At 42.5% G+C, this 14,781-nt stretch overlaps 1 protein-coding gene across 2 annotated transcripts in view; it reads left to right on the top strand.

Moving 5' to 3' along the window:
• TARP (TCR gamma alternate reading frame protein) overlaps positions 1-2,172 on the top strand; it is a 30,693-nt gene extending 28,521 nt beyond the window's left edge. For both annotated transcript variants that reach the window (XM_075493531.1, XM_075493532.1), the window contains exon 6: positions 567-2,172. In XM_075493531.1, coding sequence (XP_075349646.1) covers positions 567-700 — 134 coding nt within the window. In that variant the 3' untranslated portion in view covers positions 701-2,172. The remainder of the gene's footprint in view (positions 1-566) is intronic.
• The last annotated feature ends 12,609 nt before the right edge of the window (positions 2,173-14,781 follow it).

Here is a 14,781-nt window from a genome sequence, read left to right as displayed (position 1 = left end):
CTACCTTTATTAGGTAGCTTTATTAGGAGCTTTATTACAATGCTACAGATGCTGTTCAGGCTGCTAGATTACTAGCCCACATTAAGTGCCGCTTTTTTAAATACCTGAGGTAGTTAAATGCTCAACACTTCAGCTGATGCTCCATCAGACTAGCAATTGCCCAGCACTTCAGACAAAGAAATTGTCTTTTAGCTTGAACGGGTATTTAGGAAGAATTGTGAGCATTTGTGTTCAAAAAATCCAACCCAAAAGGATTCAGGCAAACACAATGCTACTGGTAATCAGTGCTGGAAGCACTAGAATTATGTTCTTGCCTTTGCAGGGAATAATTACCCAGTGGCATTGAGCGGCAGTCTAGCGCTAAGAAACCTGCTCGGTCTAGAACTTATTAGCAGTGCAAACCCACTCAAAGGACAGTCAGACATTGTATGTGTTTATACAGTGTCCACTGGAATCAATGTAATTGCAGCAGTAAACAGACTACACAGTCCCAGTCCTACCCATCTTTTAGGAGGTTGTACAATACTGACATTAAACAAGACTTTTCTGTCTCACGTCTGTTACAGATCACTTAATGCACAGGACAGCATACTTAGTGTACATCGTCCTTCTTCTGAAGAGCTCCATGTACTATCTCATCGTACTCTTCTTCATCTACAGAATGTGGGCTCCAACCAAGCACCAAGGAAAGAAAGCATAAATGCTGGTTTAGGAAAGGCTTACAAAATCGTCTTTGATTTGCTTTGCTATATACTTATCCATATAGACTCCCCTGCTCTCAGTGTTAGATGTAACAACAACAAAAAATCCCCAAATAATTTTCTGGCATTAGTATATAGGGCTTGTTTTGCTTCACTGCTAGTGGTTTTGTATCAGTCTGGTTTTCATATTTTTTTCTGAGTATTGAACTGAGGTGGGCAATAAGACTAACGTTACATACTTTGGATTTTAATCCGAAGTCTGTATTGCAAAATGAGGAAGGTACTCATGTTAAAAGTAGTTATGCATGCAGAAGTTTAGAGGTGTAACGGGGCTTTTGACATAAAGCACAGATGCGTTTTGTCATTGCACTTAAGGCTTAATTAGGAGCGTTCCTGTGCTGTAAATTCACAGGTATTTGTTCATTTTTACTTTCAATGATTTATTGCAACTCTCATGTATCCATCAAATCAGGACTTAAATATTCTGAAGTGATGTGTGCTTTAAGAGTCAATTAAACACAATTTTAAAAAGTGAACATACTATTTTTGAATGAAGACGTTAGACAAGCATAAAAGCAATTCTAAGGTGCACACATATAGAAATGGAAGAAATCCACCAGGCCCCACACCAGCACTGTGACACAGACCGAAAACATGCGCATTGTATTTTTAAAGAAAGAAAACGTAATGATCACGAACATCATCTTGTTTAGAGATACCTTTTTAAGTTGAGCAAAACCTTAAATCTGAAGCTTTGATAAAGAAAGTGTTTTCACACTAGAGGAAAATTTCTCAGATGTCGGACTTTGAACTCTTCATCTCCGAGTTCCACAAATCAGTTCCTTTCAAATTTCTGTGAAAAAAACAGAAGTAGACATACTGGGGTAAAGCATTTGCTCAGTTTGGGGCAAAACACTGCCATAAGCTTGGAGATAAGTGCCTGCAGCATTTACGCTCACTCTATCTGTAATGATGTAGAGGGCAATAAAAGCTTTCCTCCAGGTGCATTTGTGAGGCCTGTGTCTGTTCTCCAGTATTTCCACAGCATATACCAAGATGGCTAGAAAAGCCCGACTCATTTCTCTGTTCATATAAATTCCTCAGGAAATCAAAGACCCTTAAAACCATCACTTTTCTGCTTTTCAATGTATTAAACAGGAACACTTTTACACAGAACAATAAAAGCTAGCTCGTTACATCTTTTCTGTTGAAGAGCTAAGCCGAGCCAGGGGTAAATGCAGTACTGTTACAACAGGACTGCCTGCTAGGGCTCATGCCATCGCAAGGGAAGGAGAACATAAGTCAGGCTTAGTTCTAACAACCACAGCTATTTTACTAACAGCATATCTTACAAGCTATTTTACAATCTGCATATTGAAGCCAATGCAACTAATTACTGCCTTCAATGTCATGTTACTCTTCAATGCGAAGAAAGATGTGATGTCTTGTCTTTAGTCAAACTCTCTTTGAGAAACAGCTGATATCCCATGCTATTATTTGTTAAGGCTCAGTTCCAATCAAAGTGAAATAAAATAGCTACAAAGGTATTTTTGGAATGCAGTTACTGTAGATTTCAGTAGCATCATTGCTATTACTGTCCCAGTCTCCCCTACCTTTACCCCTGCTAGAGAAATGCTTGATTGCCTTAATGAACTGAGAACTCTTTCACTGAAATGATCCCCAAATCCACCTGTCGTGTCTCATACATTAAACTGAAAGATGCCGTCCATGCAGCGCAGGAAAAGAGAGAGAAAACATAGCTTTTTAAGCTTTTTGCATGAAAACCCCTGCCTACATGGAACCCTAAACCATGCTGAGGATAGCTATCACCTCACAGTTTCTGGGGTTTCTCAAGTACATGGTTGCAGGTTTTACATCTGCAACAGCTCACATGTCCCTGAAGTTTATTTATACAGACATATACTGTTCATACTAAGTTTTTAATTTTTATTTATTTAGCCCGAATAAGAGGACAAGTGGATTTTTAAGGCTTCTGGGTGCTGGGGTGTTTGTTTGCAGGAAGGTTTGGTTATTTAGTGGAAAACCCCTGTAAACTGAACCAGTCACAACTGGTTCAGAGGAGGTGGGCTGCGATGAGAATGGGTGATAAGCTGAGGACAGTTAGACCACAGCCGTCCTGCCTTTTACCACAGTATACTTCTAAACCATTTCCTTCTAATGGAAATACAGAGTGATAAAAACCACACGCCTAAGTTACATGTAAATAACACAGTGAAACTCACTGTTCTCTATGCGTGTTGGTCTAACTGCATGCTTGTGATATGTACGTGCAGAGGCTATTGCTACCACAAGAACATGGGTGCTGCAGGATGTCTGCAGGACTTGCAGTCTTATTTATTATGAGTGCACGCCAGAGTTAGATGTTATCTATTAAGTGTAAACTTGTGTTGTCAGGACTTTGTTAACACTTGAAAGACATGTATTCTCAAGTACATATCTTACCACAACTGATTTTCAGTGATTTCAAGCTTCTACAAGTATGAGCATTACAGCTGCTCTACTCCTGTTACAGAGTTGCAGAATTAATGCAATTACTACAAAAATGGTTACAGTCAATCTGGTGCTTCTAATGAAAAGAAGAGAGAACAGGATCAACTTTTGCCATGAAAGCACAAAGGAGTAATCAGCACAAATGAACTTATTTGTGGAAAGGGATTTGCAATGTATTCTGTATCTTGATAGAATAGTTTTGTGCCCTATACTGTACAACAACTTACATGCTTGAGAATATTGACTTCTCAACTATCAAAATAACCTACAACAGGTGATTCAGAAAACTACCTGTGGATTCCTATCACATGTAGTTGTAAATGAGAAAGATCTGCATAAAGGTTATAGCAGTCTGCCAACAGCTAACTTCTGTTGATATTAGGTACAACAGTAATAAATTTTAAGAGAGATTCAAATAGTAGACTATTCAGTTCGAGATTTTGAAACTGCTGGGGCACCAGCACACACTTAGAAAGTGCTTGAGGAAATAAAAAATCGCAGAGGAATAGTTTGAGAATTCGTTCCTCTGCACCTATAGATATTTACAGGGAAACAGATCGAATGACAATTAACAACAAGTAATTGACAAGTTTTACCTAATGAGTCCAAACAATCATTAAAAACAGTTCCACCGTAGATAAGTTTTACTTCATTGTATTACCAGTCTCTTGATAAGGGACACAAGACAACACTTTCCAGTAATTACCTAGTTCTTGGAAGATTAACCTCAGGAACTACTGAATACATCTTGGACAAATATTTTCATACCACCTGGAAGGCAACCTAATACACATATGTCAAGAATATACATCTTTGTGAGATATTACAGCACATGGGAACCATTCCCTTTGTTTTCTAATGAATAAATTCTCCTGTCAGCAGCTCCACCAGCAAGTCAGCCACAGGCTCTGTCGCCACAGTTTCCAAATCCCAACAACTTCCCCCAGCGATTTTCTTTTACAGAAGTCAGGATGAATGAAGATGAGAGTCAAGTCAACAGATACTGAAAACGGGGAGGCTCAAAAGAAAAGGCTCCCACCGTTCCCAATGAGCACTAGAAGATTTCAAATCAGAAGCTTCAGCTTCTCAAGAAGATTTCATTCCTCCCCCAGCTGGAGCTTTGCCATTTGTGGCAAAGTGAATTCATAGGGCAAGATAATCCTGAAAATAAATGAAATAATTCTCAAAATGAGGAAATCATCTCTCATATTCAACCAAAGCGCACTACCAAAGGATACAGGTCTCTGCTGTGAAAAAGTGCTCAAAGGCCCCTAAAAGAAAGCTTAGGTGGTCACAGGGCTACGTGCCCAGAGACAGCTCCTGCAGGAGGCACTGCTCTGCAGGAAGGTGGCTTGATGGATTAGTCACTTCAGGGAGACTTTTCCTTCCATTTCCTGGAATAGCATAAGTGCCAATCATTTTAAGGCTCAAACTGTAAAATAACAGTAGGAATAAACTGTTTCCAGGCTGATTTTGTACATGCTACTAGCGGAATGATTACTCAGCAACCAAGACTTCATATCTAGTCCCTTCACCTTGAATATGAACTCTCTAACAATTTTCACATAATTTAATGTAATTTCATTTCTCATACCCATAAAGGGTGCTTGAACCAACACTGTTTGCTTGACAGCTGGGGCAGACTAGCAGAAAGAAAGTGCACAAGCTGTTACTGAGGCTCAAGCGGCAGCTTGCTGAGCTCAAAAGCAATGCCAGTCACAGGCCCCTCACCACCACTTGCGATATGAGGCAGGGTAGCTGAACCCACACGCAGCATTAACCTGGCTAAACTGCAAGGGACAACACATTAGCTTGTTCAACTCACGCATGTGGGCAGGAAGGAAGAGAAGGAGTACAAGGAGGGGGAGGCAGAAACATCAGCCATGTCTATCTTCAAGTACGGTCACAAATACAAGAACAAAAGGAGAACATTTCCAGAGTGAGCATACAGTCTTTCAAAACTTTCTGAATCTTCAAGTTTGACTGTTATCCCCAGAGCAAGGCTGGACCTCCTCCTAAAAATATTAGCAGCTTATGTTCTGCAGTTTCAATCTGCTTTTTTGGTTAAAGCACCCTGTTTCCACCAACATTCCTCAATCCACCAGCAACCAAAACCAGATCACTGAGCCTCTGTTATGTTTAACTAGAATACATTTTCCTTTTGAGTTGTTAGTGTGGTTTTAGTCCACAGTACTCCCAGGGATCATGCCACTGCATAAGGTTTCAGGAATCTCCACGCAGGAAAGACTGACTGTACCTGGAGCCTGCCTGGTAAGCAGCATATTTAATTCATGACCTGTACTCCTGTAACCCAAGTTTTCCCCCTCCTAAGTATCCCCTGTGTCAAAAACAGACCTTAATTTGCAGTGCACTGGTACAGCACAGCGTTATACTCTTCGTTGTCCTGATCCTTCATCACCCCTAGACGGAGCTGTAAGTCACTTCTTATGCCAAGACACTGCAAGGTTTCCTACTGTTTTATCGAGTTCTAACTCCTCTTGAGAAAGCTTTTAACATCTGTCTCGAATATACTCCAATTCCTAGTAGATACAGGGTATACCTGCTCACTTTCATATAAGCTTGCAAAATAAATGCTAGCAAACTCCTTAATGCAAGGAAAACCACACAGAATGTGCACATGGGCTTACAAAGGCCATGAAAGGTTATGAATACTTCCACCCCAGGGCTGGCTATCCTGCTTCTGCTGCCCTCTACTTCTTGGGCAAAGAATCCTCTTCCTTCAGAAAGCTTTGGGAAAGGCTGATGGCTGAGCTCTGACACACTCCTTTAGACAAGCTCAAGTGCAGAGTACCAGCCAGACAGCAATTCCACTCTGAAGATGCTTTCTGAAACAAAGGTCTGGCAGGAACAAAAATCCCTTCTTCAGCAAAGGGTCTTCCAGCCTAGCTTATCGTAGTAAAATGCCAGGTCAGAAAGCAAGGGCCTGCCAAGTTTCAGAAGTCAGGTAACCAGCATCTCCAACACTGCAGCAAGAGAGGCAACCTAGACTCCTGGCACATTAGCTCCACAGGACACAGGGCCAATCGTTCTGTTTTTCTTCCCACCCAACACCATTAAGAGTGGGAAGAACCCTTGGTGAACCATCAAGGTGAACATCATTAAGGCACGAGACAGTGCTGTCAAAAAAAATCACTCAGAATCTGTTAAGGCAGCAATTAAGCTGTGAAAAATATCACCAACTTTTATAACTTTATAATACAAGATGGCAAAGGATACCTTTAGTGTTTAGTGGTTGCTCCAAAGATGAGAGAGCACAGCATTCCTGACTGCCACTCACCAGTCACTCCCATCCAAAGGAGGGAAATCTGATCACATATAATCACCTCCAACTAAGGACAGGACCACAGAGCTGCTGCATGTTTGAAAGGTGCCACCTTTCATTTGTCACAGCTGCAAGCACAAGGCCAGCTCCCCTCCTCTCACTGCACATTTCCTTTTGTACTGCGTCCACACCAGTCATTTCTGTTACAAACCTCTACAATACCTCACTGAAAGCTGTTCAAGCCATGTGTGCACCAAACACAGAAGTGTTAAGGCCAGCTGCTCCTTCCTCCAATATGGGCTTTGCTTCAATTTACCCCACAGCCGATTCCAGGACTGTTCCTGCCACAGAGCTCCGGGGAAAATATTATCTGGTTACCCTAATACACCATGTCCCGACGAGCTCGATGGGGATTACTCTGGGTTAATCTGTGGGTTATTCAACACACAGAAATCAGAAATTTAGAAGTCCGCAAATGCAGAGACAAAGCACGGCCTTGGAGCGTGCATAAGAGCAACTCAGCTGGACGTTTCCACCAAAGAGAGGTCAGGACACAGTCGATCCCCCACCTCTGCTCTGTAGATGGCTATTCTGGTACAACATTTACTATTGGGAAGGTGACCAGGGGAAGCAAATGGCCTGCACGGGCCCTGGGTACCCAGGTTAGGTGCTCAGCATTTAAGTGCACAGCCCTGGAACAGAGTCCAAGGCCCTGTCCTACACACTCCAGAAGGAAAATTGGTTGTCTGAGAGTGAGGACTGACAGGGCCAGTGCTCAGAGAAAGGAGCTAACCTAAAGGAGGGCTCCCAGCCATCCCATTCCCTTGCTCTGGGGCTGACACAGGGCTTCTGCCCAGCATGGCTCTCCAGCCTGGAGCAGCCTCTCTGGAGAATGGGCTCTTTGGTCTTTCCCATTCCTGACACTCTTCTGTTCAACATTGATGGCTGGTTGTGTTTTCCTTTCTGACGAGCCCAGCAGTTATAGCTCTCTCCACATTTCTCATCTATATCAGAAGAGCGCTCTCTGCTGAGACACGAGGAGATAGCAAACCCTGCCACAGTCAAGGTATGTTGGGTGTAGGTGTCAAGGTTTTGGTAGTGGGGGGCTGTAAGGGGCCCGCTGTAAGGAGAAGCCGGGGCATTCTCCATTGCTCATCACCCTTGATCCTCTGATCTCTTAGCTTCTCCAAGATCTGCTGTTTCTGAATGTAGTTGTAGAACACATTTTCTTCTCTTCCTTTTCTAGAGGAAGCTATTAAGTATCTGCAGTCTCTCCTATACTTCACTAGATATAGGAACAACTCCACCGAAACGAGCAACCTTTAGGTTCGCATGCTGCCATTTTCTTTCTCTGCCTCGTGAGTGCAAAGGCTTTTGTTTCTGTGACCCATTCATAACTTCAGCTCATTTTCTTTCCGTTTGTGTATTTAAGAACACAAATACTTTTCTCCTTAATCTCAGTAGAGAGACTCATGCTAACCATCTGAATAAATGGTTCCGCAAGTAACAGTTCCACCTCAAAGGATAAGAACCTGTAACTAAGTACTGCTACACTGTTATAAAAATTTGACCTTTCAGTCTCTAAGTATCTTTCTTACAGTTTTAACACTAATATTTGTTAAAGCACTGTAGCTAAGCAAGTCCTTCCAAAACCCAATTTTAAATCTATTAATTCTTGTAAATACTTCTGCAAAGTTGCAGAGCTCACTATCTGCAGCTACCACAGCTGGTGAGTTCAATCTCAGTAAATATTGATACAACATGCAAGATGAGCTTACAGCACTCGATGGGGTTTTCTAATAAGGCTAAACCTGCAAAACAGTAAAAATGGTCTAAACCCAATAAAGATATTCTTACGTGCAAAGAGGGTGAGAAAGTTTTGAACACAGGTTATAGTCCCCTTGTGCATACTGAATTGCACATCATCTCACGATAGCTTTTGTTCTAATATTTGTCACTCTGCAATCAATTTTGAGGAAGAATCTTCTCTGCCTCAAGCAAAATTTTCATGGATGTTAGAGGACTGCTGCAACACAAGCAACAGATGTAAGGGACTTTCTACTACATTATTACCTTAATCCTCCTGATAAATTGAGACATGCTGGATTCCACAGAATAAAAGCTCTTAATATGAAAACAGTATGAACCTGTTCTATTTTGATACATTGTGGAGGGTACCAACAATAGACTTCACATATGATCACAAGTTAAAACTATAGAAGTCTAACTGTGGATTCCTAATTCCATGTTGAAAAAAGACTCTAGATATCGCTCACTTACCAAGGGGAGAAATAAGCCTCAGTTTTGCACCAGGAGGTGCTAGTCTGTTACAATCCAGTAAGAGGCACTCAGGCTCTGTAAACTATCATTTAAAATGTTTTTTACTAGAGCTAACACTATAAGGAGAGAATATTATAGATAATCTTACATCCCTTGAGATGGTGGGAACCCTGGCTGCTGTAGCTTCAAACAGGCCTCCGATCCACACGCAGCATGCTGGACAGACCCTGTCAATAGGAGAGATTCTTCTATTTTGGTCATTTGAGCTAGTTTACAATTTTCTTACAAGAAAACAAGTCTATTCATAAAGGATATTCACAGGATAACTTCTTGCTGTGTTTTTAGATAAAAGCAAAGCCATGCAGGTGGCATAACCACTGCTACCAAGAGGGAGCTACCTGCAGTCTCCTCTGTTACAGTGAGCTGGCTGAGCTGATCCTGCAGCCAAGGAATCTGTGCAGCACACAGAGACTGAAGGCCACTTTGTATGTGCAGCACAGCACAGGCCTGCGCCTGCTCGGGTTAAGTGTTACGTGGATCGCTAACTCCACAATATACAGTAGTCTCTGGTCAGGATCATTACACTCTACCCCTTGATCCACATGCAGTTTACCTTTCCCGAAGATATTAGAGATTATATTAAGAACATACGGGCTTCTCAAGCCTTAAGTACGAGGCACAATAGAGCAGACATGGTCTGTTCAAGATCACTAGCTCCTCAATACAGCATCTTCTGCAAGGTTCCCAATACACACTCCCAAACCACCAGTGACCTCCTGACATAGTAAAAAAACTGCAACTATACCATTAACAAGCCCTTCATGAGGTGTACGTACACAGGGCAGCCAAGTTAAGGTTGCTCAGGCCATATTCATTCCTGCAGCACCTAATGCTCATGTGCTACAAGTGACAGCCTCTGTTGTTGACATACACTGAAACAAAAAGACATTCATTATCCACAAGTCTCCTGCCCTAAAGACCTCAGACTATTCTCAAAAAAAAAATCCCAAAACGATGAGACAACTTCACCAGCTAAAAACAAAGCTTGGGGTTGGGGAAACATGACAAACATTAAAAGGAACTGCTCAGGAGCATAATTGTTTTCAAAATCATGTAAACAGCTCATGATGCAATAAATTAATTCATCCCTCAAGAGCTATCCTGGAAGGACTAAGCAGCCCTCACTACTGTTAATTTCAAGCATCTGAGTTAGAAAGGTTTTTTCCCAAATCCCCTAGGAGGGCTGCAGGGAGATTCAGTGCTTTATGTGAATTTTAGTGCTTTCCCTTGGGAGGCCAGCAAGCTCACAATTTAGCAGGACATTCCCAGTACCTCACACCCAGGACAGCCAAGAACACTGACCGACTTCACGCTGACCGACAAAACGCCTATGGAAGCCACCATGAAACAACACCGTCATTTAGATTTTCCCTCTGCACCTCCAGGCAGAGCAGCCCTTGCAGGTCCAGGTCTTCCTTCTCTTCCCAAGCTTGACAAAAGCATTACAGAAACCAGAAACACAAAGCAATATATAAACAGAGAAAATGTGAAAGACCTCCTTTACCAACAGGTAAGGGACCAAAGTAGACAGTGACAGGAGAGAGAAACTGATTGCTGTCCAGACTCTTTTGTACTAATATCAGCACTTCTTGAAAAAGTGCAAGCTGTGTATTTAAGTATTCCCCCAATACACACACCAGACACTGAAAGAACACTCATGGTGCTCCATTAGATGAAACAAAGACACCTACCCTTCTATACGTGGCTCTTTAGAGCTCAAAGGAAGAGGACAGCTCTGCCCACCTTCATCTGTTGCTCCTTCATCTCCCAGGAGAAGTTTACTCCGGGTGTTGAGTGAGTAAGCCCTCATGGAAACATCCGAGAGCCAGCCACTAGATGGCTCAAAAGCTTCCCTTGTTCAGAGAGCTTTGATGCTCACTAGATCATTCACTGAAGATAACTGAAGCAAGCACAGCCCTTTAAAAGACAGTGTCTACAACTGGGCTGGACATGAACTCACTCCCAGCTGTACCTCTTGCCATACATTTTGCATTCAAGAAAATGTAAGTAAGTATTTAATTTGATCCTCCTCATGGTTTGATTAGCAATTAAAACAACAAAAAAGCCACCATTTCCTGGCACAGGGAAGTGCTATTTATTCCACTTGTCACAAATTATATCTCCTGTCCTTCCCTTATCCACACCACATCCTGAAACATATCCTCAGCGCAGTGTTAGTTCATTTTTAAGCAACTGTAGCTATGACATGTCTCAAATTATTCCTAGTGGTTTTTCAGTGACTTCTCACAAACTACACTGAGAATAAATTCTACAAATGTGCCAGTTTAATGGAGAATTTTTTCTATACATAATTCAAACAAGTGTGATTGACAGGTGAGGCTGCCTTTCTTCCCACCGGTGTGCCCGTTTTATAGCTAGGGGTGCAGTTCTGTTTCTCACAAGTTAGTTTTTCAGGAAACTTCCCTGTTCAATCACTAGCACTTCTGAAAACTCTTTCAGCTTTGCAAACATATTATACTGAAGATACAGAAATTTTATTTTATTCAAGCGATGCCTTATATTGCACTTGATGTCTGAAGATTTTTTTCATGACCAGTTACTGTATGCATGTAAAGTTTTATTAGCTACAGTGCAAAATCCCTCAGAACATGGCAAACTGCACATTTGGAAATATGAAGACTATTCAGGCAGTTTAGCTAATGAAGTATCAGGCTGAAAAAGCTTGCCCCCACCCTTCACAATTCTATTTTACTAGAAAATGGTATAATGAAATACTTGCAGATGCTCCACAGGTGAAGTTTAGGAGGTACCAGGCTGAAAAAAGCCAGTGTTGTGACAAAGAACATGGCTTTGTGGGAGGCCTGTGGGGCGTTAAATCAGGGGTCTATTCAGTAAGAACATGTGAGAGACTAGCTGGAAGGAGTCTCCGTGACAAAAATGGCATTCAAAATGCCCATGTTAGCATTAGCTCAGAGCTCAATGTGTAACAAGTCCGATCAACACCTGGATGTATTACTAAAATACAGACAGAACTGTTTTATAGCCAGGTTGGATACTACAATCATCTTGCAACTGGCTGGATGTATCTGTTTAGCTTCAGAGCCTGTGAAAGTTGCTAATCTTAAAAAAGCATACTGAGTGTCTCCCTTTTCAGTTTCAAAGAGATGCACTGTTTCCCCAATTTTAAAATTGGAAATTTTCAAGATACTGTACAATGAAGTCACAGTAGGATATGTGATTTAGCAAATGCTTCAACAGCCGACCAATTCCATATTTGTCAAATCAATATTTTATACTGGTACAGAAAAGGTTTAACTTAAGTATAACTAAACCTGAATTACTTTGGACTTCTACTTTGCTAGGTCTGCCTTCAGCATATAGTTCATAGAATCATGGAATGGTTTGGGTCGGAAGGGACCTTTAAATGTCATCTAGTCCAACCACCCTGCAATGAACAGGGACATCTTCAACTAGACTGGATTGCTCAGAGCCCCATCCAGCCTGACCTTGAACGTTTCCAGGGATGGGGCATCTACAACATCTCTGGGCACAGAGGTTGTGCTGCTATGTCACAACTGAGCACAGAATCTGCAAGAGGTCAGTTACTTCCCCTTCCAGTGGCCCCAAGAACTATTCAGAAACCCCACAAACTCCCTGGGATAGGTCCACTGAGCCCAAGGAGGGCCCAGCCAGCAATTCTACTGGAAGAGCAGGGAAGACCCTACATAACATTCATACCTTGTCACAAGTTGTACTAACCCCTGGCAACCTTAACACCCCAAGCAACTTGGATTTATCTGCTCAGAGGTCTTCAGTTCTCTTCTGAAAACGCACGCTCTTTGCTAGGCGCGTATTTTGCCCACTAAAAGCCTCTTTGTAACAGTATATAATGAACAGAAGCAATATCCTCTCCCTTTGGAGTTTGAACTTACCTACCATCGTCTACTGGTATGCAAGTTATTTTTGGCACACTGGAATAAAACCCTCTAAAGGATAGGGTTGTATCTGCTCAGTGTTAGAGAGGCACTCCAAAAAGCACGGAAGGATGGGCTTTTATTCATTGAGTAAGACTTAGTCTGGGGCTCCATCACTTAAGGCAGAGAAAGTGTATGATAAATACACTTACATCTGCTAGAGGTCATCTGGCATTTTCCAGAGAAAACCCAGCCTTGCTTTCTTGGCAGCCCTAGGCACACCAATACAGAAGTGAGAAGCAGCAGCACACTCAGGTTCAGAAGCACTCCTATGCTTCAGGCAGGCTTCATACAAAGCTAGCTTTCTAGCCACAGAAAACAGTCACTGCAGGCTGCAGGAGTGCTAAGGTGACAAAAAGCACCTGGAGGGAAGAGCTCACCCTGCTAACATCCTTCTGAGACTACAGAAGGGGACAGCAACATCAAGTTTACACTCCCCACTGGAATTACTGACTCCCATGGCAAGCCTGTAAGCTTTAGGTCAACAGCCATTACACTGTATTATGGCAGAACACTAGAAAACATTCAGCAGGCAATGCTTTCATCTGAACTGCTGAGACCATCACGGACAAAGCAAGCTAAGAGTGACTGCTGTTTAAAAACTACAGAAGGGGAGAAGTCTCATGCCTCTTCACATGGGACAGGTGAGGCTAGGAATCTCTCCAATAGAGACAGAAGCTGTACACTTGTCCTCTGCCATCACAAACCTGGGATGCACTTGACTTCTTCATGTCCTTACAACAGAAGCAGCCGCTTCAGAAGGTGGCAGATAGACAGGCAAAGAAAAAACAGCCAGTGCTACACAGCCTTAAAATGGTTTAACAGTTTTCAGAGGTTCCTTCAACATACCACCTACAGCAGTACTGAGAGCATCAGTTCACAAACAGTGGGCTCTTCCTTGGTGGTTTGAGGTTATGTTCCATCAGGGACAAATGCATAAAGTCCGTGAGAACAAAGCAGGGAAGCTCTTGTTGCGTTAAGAGTTACTGTCGCATACAAATAAGAGTCTGAGGAGTGGCTGAGGGGAACCCTCCCGTTGAGTCACGAGGTTCAGACAGGACCCCCTTGCTTTCTAAACTCCTTCTCAGAGAGGAGTCTAAGTGCGGCTAGGTCCAGTCTTAGTCCCAGACCTGGTCAACGGTTTATTTTCTAAGGACTGTATGTGTAGCCACTTATTGGTTCAGGGTTTTCACTAAGGCGACAGCATTAACCTTTACACCCCCCCAGTCTGGTCGTGTTGAAGGAACTATCACGGCCAGAGCAGTGCAGAGGGCAGTTTATTAGAGCAACAGACACACAGATTCTTTGGATTACCGGTGATAAATTAACTGTCTGCAAAGCACATACAAATGTCAAGAGTATGAGTATGAATAACACGGCCGGACACAAACATGTATATAACACGGCCGGAAGAATATGAGTAACACGGCCGGATACAACACGGCCAGAAGAATACGAGTAACATGGCCGGACACAAACGCATTAAAAGAAAATAATAAAGCGACTCTATAGAGATTTCTAAGTTTCCTGGGGAGGCACTTGGTATAACCAAGTGTTCGACTCTTACCCAAAGGCGTCCCGATGGGGGGGAAGAGAGGCTCAGCCCGTCGACTGATCCCAGATGTCAGAGTGATACACGATGGTGTCTTCCCTAACATTCTCTTTCTCTTAAACCATTTTATACTATCTTTCACCTTTCGGGTGGAGCTTGAGTGACTCTAGTCATACATACCTTTGTTTAGGATTGGTGTAAAGTTTTCTCGCTTCGCTTTTAAAGGTATAAGCTAGAAAAATTCAGTGCGCAAGCTCAGTGAGGGGTGGTCGCACCTTGGAGGCAGGTAGCTTTTGGGATAGAGGTGTGTTTTGGCATTATAATGATGTTATAATGAGCAAAGTTCACCAAAAGGACAGCATTTTGTCAAAAACGTGGCAGGCTGTTGGCCCAGGGTAGTAAATATGCAGCTTATCAGTTCTTTGACACCTTTAAGTTCCCCTATTATTGCAGAGCCTG

Source organism: Mycteria americana, chromosome 2 (genome assembly GCF_035582795.1).
Source record: "Mycteria americana isolate JAX WOST 10 ecotype Jacksonville Zoo and Gardens chromosome 2, USCA_MyAme_1.0, whole genome shotgun sequence".
Classification (NCBI taxonomy): Eukaryota; Metazoa; Chordata; class Aves; order Ciconiiformes; family Ciconiidae; genus Mycteria; species Mycteria americana.
Note: the sequence above shows the minus strand (reverse complement) of the source record. Positions and strands in the feature narration are given on the sequence as shown.